The sequence below is a fragment of the Chionomys nivalis genome, chromosome 18 (genome assembly GCF_950005125.1).
Source record: "Chionomys nivalis chromosome 18, mChiNiv1.1, whole genome shotgun sequence".
In the NCBI taxonomy this organism is placed as follows: Eukaryota; Metazoa; Chordata; class Mammalia; order Rodentia; family Cricetidae; genus Chionomys; species Chionomys nivalis.
Genome location: NC_080103.1, coordinates 60,924,243 through 60,940,938, shown reverse-complemented (window position 1 = coordinate 60,940,938; position 16,696 = coordinate 60,924,243). Strand labels below are relative to the sequence as shown.

Genomic DNA, 16,696 nt, shown 5'->3' with positions numbered 1-16,696 from the left:
TGCCTTCTGCCCTCCTTGGTTCTTTTCTCTCCCCATAGCCATGGTCTTCCTTTCTCTCCTGGGCTGTCTTGGCTTAATGGTTTTTCCTCTTGAAACTTATTATCTTTTATGCTCATATTTCACACCATTGCTGCCACTTTATGTATAATTCCTCTGTCATTTGGTATTTATGACTTTGCCTAACTTAGCCTCATCAATTTTTACTCTCAAGAAAAAAAAAATCCAAGATGAAATTTAAATTGCTTTGGTCCCATCAGTTTTGTTTAATTTGTTTTAGTGTGTAGAGCAATAATGGAGACTTTAATGAACATGATCTTAATAATTTCTCTGAATCCTCTGAAGTGATATAATGATCTAAATAGTGTCCAAGCTCTCAAATTATCATATGCTGGAGATTAAATGAGGTTGGTTTTTAAGTTCTTTTTCCTCTATGATATTTACAACTTTAGAAGCGACAAGATGTATTTCAGTAATTCTGACTCCGTGACTAGCGCAACTTAGCTCCTCCCCTTTTTAAACTGCAGAGCTTGCAAGTTTCTTCACCAGTCATCACTTTACAGCAGGAACGATGCTCAAGCCACACCATGTTATAAGCTCTGCAGGCAGTGACTGTGTGCTGTCTCTATGAGCAAACTGCACACAGCACTTCCTTTGGAGTTTTGCTTTCTTTATTCTTCATTAAACTCATTCCAAGTGCAAATATTCTAATGGTGTTGGACAATGTTAAGTCCTGAGGGTGCTGGTGACCAAGCTCAGCAGGGAAAGGCACTTGGCGTACAAATCTGATAACCTGCATTTGACTCTCAGAACCCACAAAAGCTAGGTTAGGAAAAAAGACCAGTTGTGAAGCTCATAGTCCTGTTAGTCTGGAGTTGTGGGTCAGTGAGAATCAACAGTGGTAGCTCTGCACATTCAGGACTAAGATTATGAGAGAGGCCCATTCCCTTACTCAGAGCTAACTTCTCATAACAAAAAGAAAAAAAACAAAGATCCTGCCACATACAGTGATTACAGGTTGTCCTTGGTGATGTGAACTAGAAGAAAACAGTAATATTAAGGAATACACCCACAAATTTTTCAGAAGTTCTGGTTGAGTATGTAAATACTTGCTGTGGCAAATACTCTACATATTTTGATTTAGAGGTGAGGGTTTCTGCCTAACAAAGCAGAGATTTCTGTGGCCATGAAGTGTACTTTCTGTTGATTCACTAAGTCAATGCCGTGACCTGCTAGCAGGGTCATGGTTGAAATCAACAGTACCAGCCACACTAATCCTAACTCCTCATTGCCCTTTCCACTGTGATTCAGAATTTCAAGAACACATGTATAAAATGTCCACTGGGAGCTGCAGAGCCTGGCCCCACAACTGAAGTAGAGAATGGAAACAGGGAAACCAGCAGAAGGCACTTCAGAGTGATGGAGCTCTGAGACGCACAACCGGCTCTGAGGATACATCTGGACAAATGCTAAGGCTGGTGCTCCAGTGGTGGAAGGGAGTGAACACAAATGGCCTGGTAATCATGGCTACCAACTTCCCATGTGGAAGATTACAAGGAGATGGGACAGGATAATGGTGGAACAGGTTGATTACTGAGGCTGCCTCTTCTTGAGGGCATTGAGCAATGCATTCCTGGGAAGCATCCAGCAGAGTAGCTGAGGATCACCCATAGAACCAGACTCACCAGTTCTGCACCCTGGGGAAGCATTCAGCAGAGTAGCTCAGGATCACCCATAGAACCAGACTCACCAGTTCTGCACCCTGGGGAAGCATTCAGCAGAGTAGCTCAGGATCACCCATAGAATGAGACTCACCACTTCATGATGCTCTTCTGTCCCAGGGCCTGGAATGTGTGAAAGAGTGGGTTTGGAATTCCCCAAAACTTAAGGACTGCTACAATTGACTACCCTATCTTTTGAGGCCACAGGACACCTCAGCAGATTTAGCTGCCTATGGTTTTCTCTAATACTGGTGTCTTTTGTTTAAAAGAACAGGGAAACCGCTTCCCAATGATCCCTACAAGCCTCCCTAACTTGTTTGTCTAAACTATCTACATAGTAGCGAGCTACATGTTCACGGATTCCCTAGCAAGCAATGTAATGTGGCGAATCTTTCTGAAACTTGAAATAATTTGCTGTTTCTGAATGAGGTTAGTTTTCTTTGCAGTTAGAAGCACAGAATGGGTGATTGGTCATTGTAAACAAGAAGAAGAACTCAAGGTAAGTTATATTAAATTAATTTTATTTTAACCTTCTGTTGTTGTTTTTTCTATGAGAGAGGATTTTAGGCATGGAAATGATTGCCCAGAACAGTATTAGCTCCTTCTCGAGTAGTAATTAGAACACTGTGCTACTTCCTGAGCAAGTCAACTCTCAGGCAGAAGAGTCGTGGAGTCCATGTTCTACTAACAGTGAAGTGTCTGGAGAGAGTTCTAAACATGGTCCTGTGTCCTTATCACAGGATGCTTACATGCTACATATGCCTGATTTCTTGGGCCTCAAAAACTCCCTGGAATACATGGGCACAGTGCATGTCCACGAAGTAGACGAATTGGCCAGCTTATAGCTGAGAATCATTACCTCTGGAACAAGTGGGACCCTTGCACCATTGAGTGTATAACCTTCGAAAACTTTACTTCATGCTTATCTACCAAAAAACACGGTGCTCCTGTTTTCCTTTTTAGTGTGCTCCCCCAGTTAGGGAGTGAGGATGGTTATGTAGGCTTCGTACCAGTGACTCCTCACACTGGTATTTAGCACAAGGCTTGTCAAGTCCTGTTTATTTTGAGGATTAATCTATTACATCAGCAATGTTTGCACATGAAGGCAACTATAAGTGCAAATATTCCAGAGGAAATATAGCATTGACAAATAACAACATTGTGGATTATGTTTGTTTGTGCATATAAATATTTACTTTGTAATGAAATTAATTGTATAAAATAGATTCGTTTCATGTCTCTTGAGCAATGATAAGTTTCTGGAACTCACCATGTGGACCAGGTTGGCCTTCAATGCATCAATCCACCTGCCTCTGCCTCCTGAGTACTTGGATTAAAGGTGCATGCCACCACATCCAGGAACAATCTCACTACTGAAATGACTGTTTTTTAATTGAGAATCTTCATTGCAAACCTACTGCTTACCAACTGGGAAACTTCATGCTTTTACAAAGGAAAGAAAAGGAAAACTCACCTTAAACTGTTAGAAATTCTTGCTTCTTACCTTTGTGGTCACTGGTGTTTTAGCTGCCAATCAGATGAACACGTCAAACATCGTGGCCCCTCTGGCACTGGAAATACATTAATAACCACTCACACAATGAAAGAATGATCTAGGTTTTTAAGTCTAAATTAACTCGTATTTGAAATGTGATAGAAATTGTTTCAGGTACACCAGATTTCTTTTGTAGAATCACGTTTTCATAATTTTGCTGTGAAAAGGTAAAGGAAAAACAAGAGCAGGGTTAATATTTGTCATTTCATCTTGAAAGCATTCTCTTAAATATGTATGAAGAAAGCAGTATAAAATATAAATAGCAGATGCATAAGGGGAGATTGGGATAAATAAATCATATGAACTCAAAATGAAGGATTTGGGGGAGAATGTAAATCAGCTCATTGGGGTGTTCGAGCGGCTCCATTTCTGTGTAGATAAATAAGGTGGAAGGCTGCGCATTAGTGCCAGTAGGACATGAAGTTTCCTCAGAAAGGGGAGACGTGGAAAAATAAGACGCTAACCAAATCCCTCTGACATTTTAAAATGAAAGAACAAGTGAGATGGAGAAGAAATGCTAGATATCATAAAGTTCCTCAATTTTCCCTAGTCACAAACTGTCCCTGGAGATTCAAATTATCTCATTAAGAAAGTATGTCATTTTTACATTTAATTGTGTAGTATGTGTGTACGCATGTATGTGTGTACATATGCATATGTGTGTGTTTGTATGTGTGTGTACACGTGCATAGGTGTGGGTGTGTTTTGTGTGTGTTTGTATGTGTGTGTGCATATGCATGTGTTTGTGTGGGTGTTTGTATATGTGTATAGATATGCATGTGTTTGTGTGGGTGTTTGCATGTGTGTGTGCATATGCATGCATTTGTGTGTGCACTCAGGGCACATCCATGCCACTGAGCACACAGGGATGTCAAAAGACACATTGTGTGGGCTGACTCTGGTGTTTGCCTCCAACCACGTCATTTCACAGAGTGCACGCAGGTCCTCAGACTGGGCAGCAAATGCCTCAACCTCCTGAGCCGTCTCATCAGCCCAGAAAGTACAGTTTTGAGGGCTGAATTTATGTGTATCATTTTTCTTAATTTTAAAATGGATGCATATTTTTCTTATAGTGGTTTTGTTCTCAGAAAAATTGATCCTTAACATAAGTTCCTATTTACCCTTGCTACTCCTGATCTTCCTCATTATGAATTCATGTCTTTGAAGCTCATTCATTATTATTAATGGACCATTATTCACTGAGAATGGACATGTTGTGATTACCCACCATCCACAGTTATCGTTGCTGTTCTTTACATAGTGCAAAGGGTTTTGTGAGAGTGTAATGCTGTGTGTGTCTCCACCGCTAGTGTCGTTAGGGTCTGTCCTTAAATCTCCCATCTCTTATTCTTTCTTTCTTCTTTTGGCAATAACTTGCTGATCTATTGATTAGCCTTTTTCAGAATGTCATGGAGTCGGGTTGGTAAACTGTGTTACTGAGTTACACTGACGTCTTTCACTTGGGACTATGCCCATAGATATCCTCCATGAGCTGGACACGATCTCTCATCCCTAATGAAGCAGCTGTGTGCAGTTGATATCTGCTTACAAAGATCAGCTTTCTCCAGCGGGATTTCACTGGGTAAAAACCACACTTAAGGGCAGGTCCAGGTCCATCAGTAGATGACCAACACAAAATGAACTCAGTGGTAATTTTGCAGCCATTTTGTGCCATATTGGCTTTGTTTAGACTTTTTTTTTTGCCTTAGTGATCTTTTCTTATATATTATGCTTTCTGATTTTGTATTTTTATTGATTTTGTGTTATATTGATTTTGTATTTTTATTGATTTTATGAGTTTCTTGTACTTTCTCTTTGTTTTTTATTTTGGTTTATTTGATTTTTCTTTTGCCTGTTTGTTTTCAACAAAGAGAGAGAGAAAAAAAGAAAGGGGGGGAAGAAAACATGAAATTGGGTGAGAAGGACAGGAGAATCTGAGATGACTTTGGGAGGGTGAACTGTGATCAGAATATTGTATGAAAAATATTTTCAATTAAAATGAAAGTTCCCCCACAAAGTTTTATGAACTGAAAGCAATATGCTTTATGCTGTTGTGACCAAATGCCTGGGAAAAGCAACTTAAGGAAAAACAATTCATTTTGGTCTATGGTTGAAAATATTTTAGAGCACTGTGGTAGTGATTCATGACCGACTGTGTGATGGGGTAGCAGGGTGCTCTGCACCTCTAGTTGGGAAACAAATGGAGAGGAGGGCAGAGAGGCAGAGAGAGACTGAGAGACACGTCGGTGCTGGTGCTTAGTCACTCAGTTCATATTCTCATTTTTAAGAAGTCCAGGATCCTAGCTCACAGCGTGATGCCTCCCTCACATATGGTAGGTCTTCCCTCTTTATGTAAACCTTTTTAGAAACACTATCACAGACATACCTGAAGGTACTTCATCTTGGTGATTCTAAATCCAGTGATATAAACAACAAAAGCTAACATCAGAATAACACCTGCCTTTCACCACTGAATTGCATTCTATTTGAGGAATACAGTTCCGTTTGTATACTCATATATGAACATACATTTGAGCTGATATCTTTTTTTATAAATTAGTTCTAAACTCTAGACCAGTTGCTCTCAAACTTCCTATGCTGTGACCCTTTAATACAGTTCCTCATGCAGTGGTGACCCCCAACCATAACACTGTTTTCATTGCTACTTCATAACTGCAAAAAAAGATGTAAATATCTGTTTTCTGATGGTCTCAGAAAGCCCTGTGAGAGGGTTATCCACACCCGACAGGGGTCACCATCATCAGGTTGAGAATAATTGCTCTGGACTACACAGTCCATTCGTCTTCTGCCCAGGGGTCGCCATTGTGCATGACTCATAGACGATTCTGATATCCACATGCAGTACAGTGAAACTAGATTCTTTTTTTTCCTTCTTCATTGAAAAAACAATTAGAAAGAGATCAAGGATGTAAAAAATTGACCTGAAATTTTGAATACGCTGGAGGACACACAGGAAATACTGTTCCATACACTGCCAAGAGAAGGACTTTCTGAATTATACTCAGTACCTCAGCAATCACAACAAGAAATTGCATAGGAGATTGCATTTATCTGGAGACTTTATGCAAAGGAAACATTTGACAGAGTAAAGGAACAACCTTCAGAGTGGGAGAAAATATCTATCAGCTATTCCTCCAACAGGGGATTTCTATTCAAGTGTATAAATAAATCAAAATATTAAACAACCCCAAACCCAAATAACTCAATCAATAAAATGGCCAAACAAATTGAACTGATAGTTCTCAAAAGAACTAGCCAATAAACACGTGAAAACTGTTCAGCATCCTTAGCAATCAGAGTGAAAACACAAACGACACAGATTCCATTTTACAACAGTCAGAACGACATCAAAAAGACAACAAATGCTGATAAGATCTCAAGACAAAAAGACCACTGACGTGCTGGTGGTGAGAATGGATTGTTTATCATTACTTAGTATTTTTCTGGAAGACTCAAGTCACTCTACAAGCAGAGAGGCCTGCACACTCATGTACACTGTGTTGCTGTGCACAACCAAGCTCTGGAACCTGCCTCTCAATGCATGGGCAGATGAATGGACAGAGAAAAAGTGGCATTTGTACATGATGGAGATTTTACTATGATACGCAGTGATGTTGTGCTTTATGCAGAAAAATAGATACAACTAGAGATAACATTAAGGAAATTCATGCAGTCTGAGAAAGAAGGTGATGAAGGGGATTAGTATGACCAAAATGTATGACATCTTTTCTTGAAAATTCAAGTTTTCATACAAAAGATACCTACACATCCTTGTTTATTCACAAGTTATAATGAGCCCCATTATTTTGCACAATGAATATATGCTAACAAAAATTAATAAAATGGGACAATCACCTGAAAAAGGAAGAATATTTCCAATAACTACTTCCAATAACTATTTCCAAAGACATTGCCATTTCTTGTGAGCTAATGCAATAACTCCCAAGTTGTAATACAAACCATATACATGCATGTTACATTGCTGTATCTCCCTGGGGAATGACTGCCAGTGCACAGTGCGTGGTTTAATACTGGGAAGTACCGAAGAAGTCAGAAGCCTGGGCTGACGAATCTGAGAACAACATATCCGAGGAAAGCTAAACTAAGTGGAGGGAATGGGGACTTAAAAAGAGCTGCATGGGGTCACTCGGCAAGCTGAATGGGGGCCGCAGAGTGCTGGGAACAAGCTGGTAGGAATGACGGTGTCCGGATGTCAAAGAAACTGAAAATCAGTTTCAAGGTGGACAGAGGACCCTGCATTGTATAAAGGATTCACATCCATGACAGGCATGGACTGGCAAGGGGAGAGTTCTAACCACTAAAGGTAGACATATGTACAAAGCCAAGTACTGCATCTTCCAGCTGGATTTCCTCAGTAGGGCAGTCCAACCCCTGGGCCATTTGTTTACTTTGCTAAGGAAGAGGAGTGCAGATTCCTTAATGCATCCAAGCATTTGTTTATGAAGAAAGAGTTATTTGAATATTTGGCCATAGTAAATGTGAAATCCATACTTGATACATTAAAGCTATGTGTGATTTTCAAGACTAGAATTTATATCTTTTATACACAGTAAGATCAACTAGAAGAAATGTATAGAAAATAGCCAATAAATCTTTCATGTTGTTTTCATTTATTTTACACCCCACACTGGGTTCATTTATTTCCAAAGAAATGTGTATAGAAAAAGCAATGGCTTGAAGGGAAGGGAAGGAGCGAGGAAGAACACCAAACACAGCACATTAGTAATGACACAGGGCTCACATGTCAGTGATGAGTCGTCCCGGGACTGACTTCAGACTCCACTAAGTGTTTGGAATGGACATTGAAAAATCATCGTATGTGAGCTCTGTTTTCTGCCTAGGAATGTATGATGAAATAAAATTGAAATGGCAAGCCCGAGAGGCTATCTCCTGATCACAGTGTTCTTGCTGTAAATTGATATTTATAAAACTCTGTGTCTTTTTTCTTCTCTGTGACGCTTAGGATAGGAACAAACAACTGAGATGCTCACATTGTGTGTGAGGCCCCTGTCCCCGCAAATAAAAGCTCACACCCAGGTCTCTGAGTCGCAGTGCTCTTTGATAGGAATTTCTGCTTTTCCTTTACACCATAATAACTGTTTCCCAGGTACCTTTTTTGACCCAGAAGAAAAAGACACCGAACTCTGCCTGGTTGGACTGAATCTCTTTCAGTGGTGCTCAGAAGTCACCAATCATCATGTAGATTCATTCATTAAGAAAGCGGTCTACAAGGCAGGAGTGTGGGGACAGTCAGTCAACTGATGGAGGCGAGTACCACAACGGAAATGTTTGCTGTTTGTCTTTCGTGGGGCTCCCGTTAAACAAACCCAGCCGCTCCCTCGCCAGGCCCCTCTTGAAGGTACATTCTGTTTTGCTCGCTGTCATCCTTGCATGACATTCCATTAGGCACTTGGCTTATTTTTAGCCAGACTATCAAAATATCTTTCAACTGGTCTGTGGCAGCACTAGAACTTGGAATCTTGTACCCCGAAGGACAGCACAGCAGAAAAGCACACACTTCTTAAAAATGGGGAATTATAAATCCAGACCGACGCAGACTTGCTCTGGTAACTATTCTGACTTTCATCGTGTTATGCTAACTGTCCTCGTTTTCTAACATGCACCATGATTCAATTGTAAATACAGATGAGCAGTAACTCACTGAGATGTATGCTTATTTGAACACAAAGAATATTAAGTCTTTAGATTATCTGACTTCACTCTTTTGCTCTGAAATGTTATTGGCCGAAAGCAGAAAATGTCTTAAAATATTAGCTTAGTTCCTTGGTATAATACGGTAGAAAATTTTAGGATGCTATTGAATATAGATATTTTAGAATTATATCTTAAATATCTAGTATTTAAAAGTTAAAAGACACTGTCTAAGCATCAAGAGATTGCTACAATTAAAATGCAATAAAATCAAATGAAATAAGTCAAATATATTCTTTTATGTAAATATATTGTACAGTATCAAATGGGTTCTTAATTACTACAATCCCAAAGTGATTGCATTATAAACATAAACATCTGCATTAAACCCACAATCAGTCATTTAAATTAAGTATTGTAGAATTAAACATTAAAAAACAGTTTTGATTACTTGTGTATTATGATCCGTGTCTATATTTTGCAAAATGCAATTATGAATCCATCCCATTTGTTTTTCTTTTCCAGATGAATGGAAGAAGAAAGTTAGTGAATCTTATGCCATTATAATAGAAAGATTGGAAGGTGACCTGCAGATCAAAGAAAACGAATTTAAAGAACTAAGGCACATCTTTGGGTAAAGTTGTCAGAAATTTTACTCTTTTGAATATGTGTCTTGAGCATTTATCTTGCTTTTAGGCATGCTGTTTGTGTAGATATAAATCCTTAGATGTAAGAATTCTATGATAAGACTTAGATATAACCAGAATAAGCTTCATGATGCTATGCTGTCTGTTCATAAGTATTCATATGGCTCCCCAAATGGAAAGATCATGTCTCCGTAAAATATAACCAAGATTCTATCCTCAAAAAAGTTGAGGAGAAGGAGCTTGGGGGTCAGGCACTGAATATAGGCTGTCTTTGTTCCAAGTAACCGGCTCTGGGATTAATCACTACATTCTTTAGTTTGTGCCACGAGCAAGCAGTACTGCTTATTTCCTGGGGTGGCTGAGCCCCTCCATGAGTCTCCTTGGAGGGATAGGCTGAGGTTTACCAAGCTTCATGGTCTGCAGACATTGAAGGCTGTCTACCAGTGAGACTGATACTGCCCTCTTGGACTGTAGACATTGGAAACTGCCTTTCAGTGGGGCTGAGTATTATTTTGCCCTCATAATCTTATAATGGGTTATATCAGTTTCTGTCCATAATAAAAAGAAAAATATTCCCGGCTTGGGCCAGTGTTACAACCCTGTAACACACACAGTGTGTAGAAAAGAGGGGCAGGACCCTAATTTGCAGCAATAACCTTCTAGAGAAATTGAATGTGGTGCTGAGGAAGTGGGTGTCTCCCAGTGTAGCTGGCTCTCTAACTGCTTTAGCTAGTGTTGCTATTTGCTGTACTGAAACACCATGACCAAGACAGCTTGGGGAAGAAAGGGCTTATTTAACCCACAGTTCCATATAACATGTTTTCATCAAAACGCAGCAAGGACAGGAAATCAAGCAGCGCAAGCACTTGGAGGTAGGACCTGATATAGAAGGCCATAGAGGGTACTGCTGACTGGCTTGCTTCCAAGGACTTGTTCAGTCCACATTCTTATAACACCCAGGACCACTTAGCCAGGGTTAACACCATCACAATGAGCTGGGCCCTCCCTGGATCAACTTCTAATTAAGAAAATGTCCTACAGGCCTGCCTCTTGCCCATTATTACTGAGGCATTTACTCAGTTGAGGCTCTCTCTTTTGCGGCTCTAGCCTGTGTCAAGTCAACATACACCCAGCCAGCACACTGACCAAAGAGAAGTCAGACCTGCGACAATCGTCTACGTCCACTTCGGCAGTCATTCACATATTGCACTCCTAGCAAAGATCATCCTCGATTTTATTTAGAAAACCAAAGTTGAGCAATGCCCAAATGGCATGTTTCTCAAAAGAAATTTCAGATGAAGTAAGTGCGTGAATGTAACATGGTGGGAAATGATGTCACCCACTTGTCCTCTCTTACATCTGAACTCCATCCACAGGACAGATAGGGCTCTGACAGGGTGCAGCTGGGAGGTTGGCACTCGGGGTGAGAAACCCCTGAGGTACCACTTTGTCACAGCTCTTGCTCGGGTGTCAGGAAGCTTAGGAAATTCTCTTGGGGATGTTATGAGCAATTGGAAATAGCACATCCATGTATCCCTCTTTTATTTCACGAGAGGAGTGTAGGTGTCTACCTTACTCATAAGTTGTTCCCCACTTACTGATTCCAAAAAGTATCCTGACTAAAATGGGATCTATTGGAGGAATTCTTTTCGACTTTATGAATTCTAAATTGTCACTTAATTTTGATTAATGAACAATTTTGCTTATGCCGAGGCTAGCCAGCAGAAACAATACGTGCCTTTTAAAGTATTTTACTTAACAAATGGACTTGAAGGCTTTTCTCAGACTGTACTGGCTGTATTTGCAAACCCTGCTACAGCTGCCTCTTTTTAACCTTCCCTCTGAGTGCTGCAAGTGTGACCTTTTGAGTAATCAAGCCTGGATGTGAGATGCAGAGGTCAGTGTCAGTACCTCACATATAACACAACGTGGTCTTCACCATAGTCTGTGGGGTAGATAATAGTAATTTTGGTGGACAACGCTGAGTAACAAACAAGACATATAGTCTTTGGCTATTATGAATATTAGAAGGCTCCTCAAAATGTATGTCAAATTTCTTGAGAATGACAGTTGGTGGTTTTATGGACCAGGTGTCCATTAGCCTTGTGCTGTGGGGTGAAGACAGGAATGTGAGTCAGAAGGGGTGGTGTCACGCTACAGAGAGGATTGCGAAGACATATTCATCTTAAAATAGTGTTCACCATCTGTTATGGAGTCAATGGCTGGTCTATTTCTCACCAGAGGACACAAATCTGTATAGATAACTTCCAAGAATCTGAACATAGTCCACAGACAAAGTTGCAATGGAAGCTCCTTGCCTGGGGTGAGGCACCAAGCGATGAGGGACTGTTAGCAGAAAGTCAGGAGCTGGTGCAGTCCATGGAGTCAAGAAAACCAGAGACAAACGAGAGTGAGTGTGTTATCTGATTCTGTCAGTGCAGACTGATCTTTCTGGAACGTCAGTTGTTTCCAGGGCTGAGTTCTGAGAACTTTCTTCTCTTTGGATTAAAATGACGGACGACAGGGAAGAAAAGGAGTCTGTGCTGAGAGTATAAATTGTCTTACTCTTGTCTCATCAACTAAAATGTTAGGGTAGTCGGGGAAAAGATACACCATCACACAGAGTCACTTTGAGAACCTGGGCAATAAGCGCATAGTGAGAGTCTTCACACCCCATCTCTACTTCTGGTTTGCGTAACAAATTGCTGTGGTGACAGCGACACCAGGTTCCTGACGCGACTTTTGCTAAGATGCATATTGCAAGAAGAGGAGGTTCCCTGTCTGTAGTGGCATTTCAATTGTATCTTAATAAATAAAGACTGCCTGAAGAACTGAAAGAAAAACAGTCCCATTGGTCAACTTTACAGACCAGATTACAATAACCCATACCTTTAATCCTAGAAGCCACAATGACACACATCTTTATTCCCAGTGGTGCACGCCTTTAATCCCAGCCCTAGAGAGGAATATAAGAAGTGGGGGAGACAGCTCTCAGTTGCACAATCTCATTCTGAGATTCCAGGAGGTGGGATCACCATTTCAGACTGAGGTCGAGGTAAGAGCCAATGGCTGGTTGTTTTGCTTTTCTGACCATCAGGTTGAACCTCAATTTCTCTCTCTGAGTTTTTATTATTCATGCTTCACCTGTCCACAGAGGTGCAGTTAACACAGTCACAGGTGGAGTTCTCTGCTAAGTCTCTGTTCACTTGTCCATTTGCTGAAAGATTAGTCTACAGAATTATTGGTAGGTGCTATTCCCATTCGTTTAGAGAGTGTAAACTACACCACGAGCCTCTATCCCTGTCAGGTCAACTACACAATGACCCCGACTTTTACCCACACTATAGTAAGGCATACAGGACTAAAGCTAACTCATTTTTAAACAAACAAACAAAGCGGTGCACTGTTCCTGAGTCTGTGGCAGTTTATAGTGGCTTCGCACTGAGAACTTGATTTGGGGGATGAAGGGAACAGAAATAGAATGTTCTTTCCTCTAACACAAGGTCACCTTCACTATAGCTTTGGGTAGATGTTGAAGACATGAATAGGAGGCAGGAAAGAAATGAAGAAGTGTGTTCGTGTTCCATGTATTTCCTCTGATGCCTCTAATACCACAGTTACCAGTGAGTTCTCCAGGATACCATCAATCCATTTGTGGGTCAGACTCCTCTCCTCACTAGTGTATGCAGACACTAAAGATGCTTCTCTGTCTTGTATGGGCTCTTTACACATGTATTTATAAACAATACTAGTATGTTAACTCTAGAAAGATAAACTGATGAGCTAGTGCCTGCCAGGCATGCCACTGAAGAGCCTTTGTCCTTTCAGATTCCATCCTCCTGGAATGCTGACATCTGTGATTAAGGTTGGCAAAACAAATGAGCTAGGAGAGAGGAGATGGCGGCAGCATTGGGAAGTCCACTGTAATTCTAACAACACAATTACTGGATTAAATTAATAATGGCCATGTAATCTTTTAAGAAAAGTTTCATTCAAAATTTCAGCCATAATTCTCAGTTCCCATCCACTCTATTCAAATGTTTCTGTTTTGATACATGCAATTAAACATTTAAGATCTTGAAGTGATCATTGCTCATGGAAACACCTGCTTTCTCTCCTGTCAATTTTCCTAAAAGAATCGTGTGTGTCACATTTCCTGACAAGCTGACATCGGCTGCATGTTCTAATGCCTTGGGCTCGATGTATTCTCTAATTTCTCCTTCCATTTTTATAAGATGCATGCCCCTCACCAACAACAGCACATTCTAATCGGCTCATAGGACTTCCTGGGGCTTGGATGGAACTCCTAATTAAGATTAAGTCATCCCCACGAATATTTTTCTAATAGTAAATGATTTCCTTAATTATTAAATAGGGTAGTTCTGTACCTAAAGGTTATTTTCTGCCTCAAAGCATAACGACTCTTTTCTTAGCCTTTAACTTTTATTCAGAAAAGTACGCAGTTGTGTGATCCAATTAAACATCTTATCCATGACCTCATCCTTTCAGAGACGTCTGACACAGCAGCCACAAGTGAGAAATAATTAAAATGAGATGTCTGAAGGTTGGCCAATATAATATATTGATGTACAAAACACTGAGTGAGGTGCATACATTTAAAAAATTAATTCACCTTCTCAAAAGTAGAGAAAAATCTAAGAAGATCAGAGAGAAAGTGACCACCTTTCTCCTCTGATTCACAGGACCTGCTGTTCCTTCTCATACATTGCTTTCCGAGTTCCATGGAGAAGTAGAAGCAGAAGTCAACAATTAGATCTTACCCAACGAGTATCCCCGTGAATATCCAGAAACATGTTTGTTAAATATCTTCCAAGTCAGTGCTCCGAACTTAATAGGAATTATCTCCACTCATCCCACCTGTTTCTCCCTACTTAGCTTATAGAAAGTAGATTTCCAATGATAGTGTTCTCTTACTATGCTTCTCATGTGATTTGTGAGATGTGGGAGGTCCTTCTGTATATGTGTTACTTTTATTGGTTAACGAATAAAGATGCTTTGACCTATGGCAGGGCAAAATATAGCCAGACTGGAAGGGATATATAGAGAGAGTAGGTGGGGTCAAAAAGACACCATGTAGCTGTCCAAGAAGCAAGAGTTAACAAAGCATGAGCCTTGTGGTAAAATACAAAATAATAATAGAAATGGGGTAATTTAAGATGTAAGAGCTGACTAGAAATATTCCTAAGGTATTGGCCAAGCAGTGTTGTAATTGATATAGTTTCTGTTTGATTATTGATGTCTAAGCGGTTGGGAACGAAAGAGCAATCTACACCTACATTTGTGAATTGACTGCAACTTTCTCAGAGAAGGTTGAAATGCATCCAGGCCCTTTGGAAGCATAAACAGTGACTGAGCTAGAGGGCAGGAGGTGGAAAGCAGCTAAACATTAGATATTTCTGATAATAATCTTGTTGTAAGCTTTTGTGAGTTCCAAATGGGTTAGACTCTGTAGAACTTTGACCAGGAGCTGTTAGCAGTATTATTTTGCTAAAGTACTGATTTGGGCTAGTTTCAATGTCATTATTTAGCTTTAACCCTGAGGAGAAGGATGGGAAAAGGGATGGCAGAGATGGTATTGGCTAGGAGGGAGGAGGCGATGAGGGAAAGAGGGACAACTAGTCGGAGCATGTAAGGTCACAAGGTACGGCAGAGATAGGGCAGAGATAGAGGTGGCAGAGGAGGGTGATTGGAAGGAAGAGGAACAGGGATAGGGAGGCTCCCTCAACTAACATGCAGAGAATTTGAGATGCAAATCTGTTTCAATGGGAATTTGTATCCCAGACTCTTTGTTTCTGGCAGTGCTTGCTTTTGTTTCGTTTCTATTTTGTTGATAATTAACAAAAATGTTACATTTTAGACAATCTTTTGAGTCTGCTTGGAAGACCACATGGCTTTTCAGGGCTTCTTTATACCTTAAGAGATTTGCTTCCCTCTTCTTCTACAGGGTCCTCTTGCAGGGTTAGGGGGCTGCTTATAGAGTGGCTAAATTGCAGAGTTGGCTGTGGTCTGAAAGCTGACTTGGGCCGGGAGGGGCTTTCAGGAGACTGAATAGAAAGTGCCTCTCCTCAGGCCACCTTCATTGTCTCCCTTCCTAGCTCCTCATGCTCATTGCTCCTGCTCACTGAACAAAAGGTTACTTTGAACATTTCATACCTGATCTCTTTCAAAATTTGATAGCGTCATTATGAGCTTGTGTGTTTTTTCATACCAAAGTAGGCTAAAATTGAGAGGGGAGAGAGAGAAATAGAGAGAGAAACCTCTGTTTTACATGTCATTGGCATTTGAAAATTACAATTTACTGGAACTAGCATTGTGACATTTCAAATTTCATATTAAAGTTTAAGCTGATTATAAGGTGTTCTTGCAGGAACATTGGCAGAGCGTTGAAGTTTCTTATGACTTAAAAACATACTGAAAGCAAGTGTCTTAGTGAAGATCCTATTGCTCTGATAAGCACACACCAAAAGCAAGTTGGAGAAGAAAGAGTCTATTTGTCTCAAATAATCTTGGTGGCAGACCAAGGCCAGGGTAGGAACTCAAGGCAGGATCCTGGCAGCAGGAACTGAAGCAGAGGACATGGAGGGGTGCTGCTTACTGGTTTGCTTTCCATGGCTTGCTCAGGCTGCTTTCTTATAGACCCCAGGGCCACTTGCCCATGAGTGGCACCACCCACATTGGGTTAGACCCTCCCAAATCCATCATAAGCCAAGAAAATGCCCTACAAGCTTGGTCATTAGCCGTTTGACAGAAAGCATGTCTCAGTTGGCATTTCTTTTTGCAGATAACTCTGGTTGTGTCAAGCTGACTGTGTGTGTGTGTGTGTGTATTCAACTATAACACAATGCAAGTGAAATGAAAATATTTAAAAGTAGCAAGAGAAGAACCACACAAATTTTCAGAAATGATGTAACATTAACATTCTGCCCCTGGTTGGCCTCTAAACAGTGTATTGTATCAGCGTTGTACTTGAAGCAAGGGTATTAGGTCAGATGCAGAGGAAGGCAGTGAGTGCCACTAAGGTGGCTGAAGACAGCCCAGCATAACAAAGGTCCACTCTCCCC

At 40.6% G+C, this 16,696-nt stretch overlaps 1 protein-coding gene across 1 annotated transcript in view; it reads left to right on the top strand.

The window, feature by feature from the left end:
• Window positions 1-8,842: 8,842 nt before the first annotated feature.
• The window catches only part of Tnni3k (TNNI3 interacting kinase), a 216,177-nt gene continuing 208,323 nt past the window's right edge, over window positions 8,843-16,696 (top strand). The window contains exons 1-2 of the mRNA XM_057793011.1: window positions 8,843-8,882; window positions 9,493-9,601. Coding sequence (XP_057648994.1) covers window positions 8,843-8,882; window positions 9,493-9,601 — 149 coding nt within the window. The remainder of the gene's footprint in view (window positions 8,883-9,492; window positions 9,602-16,696) is intronic.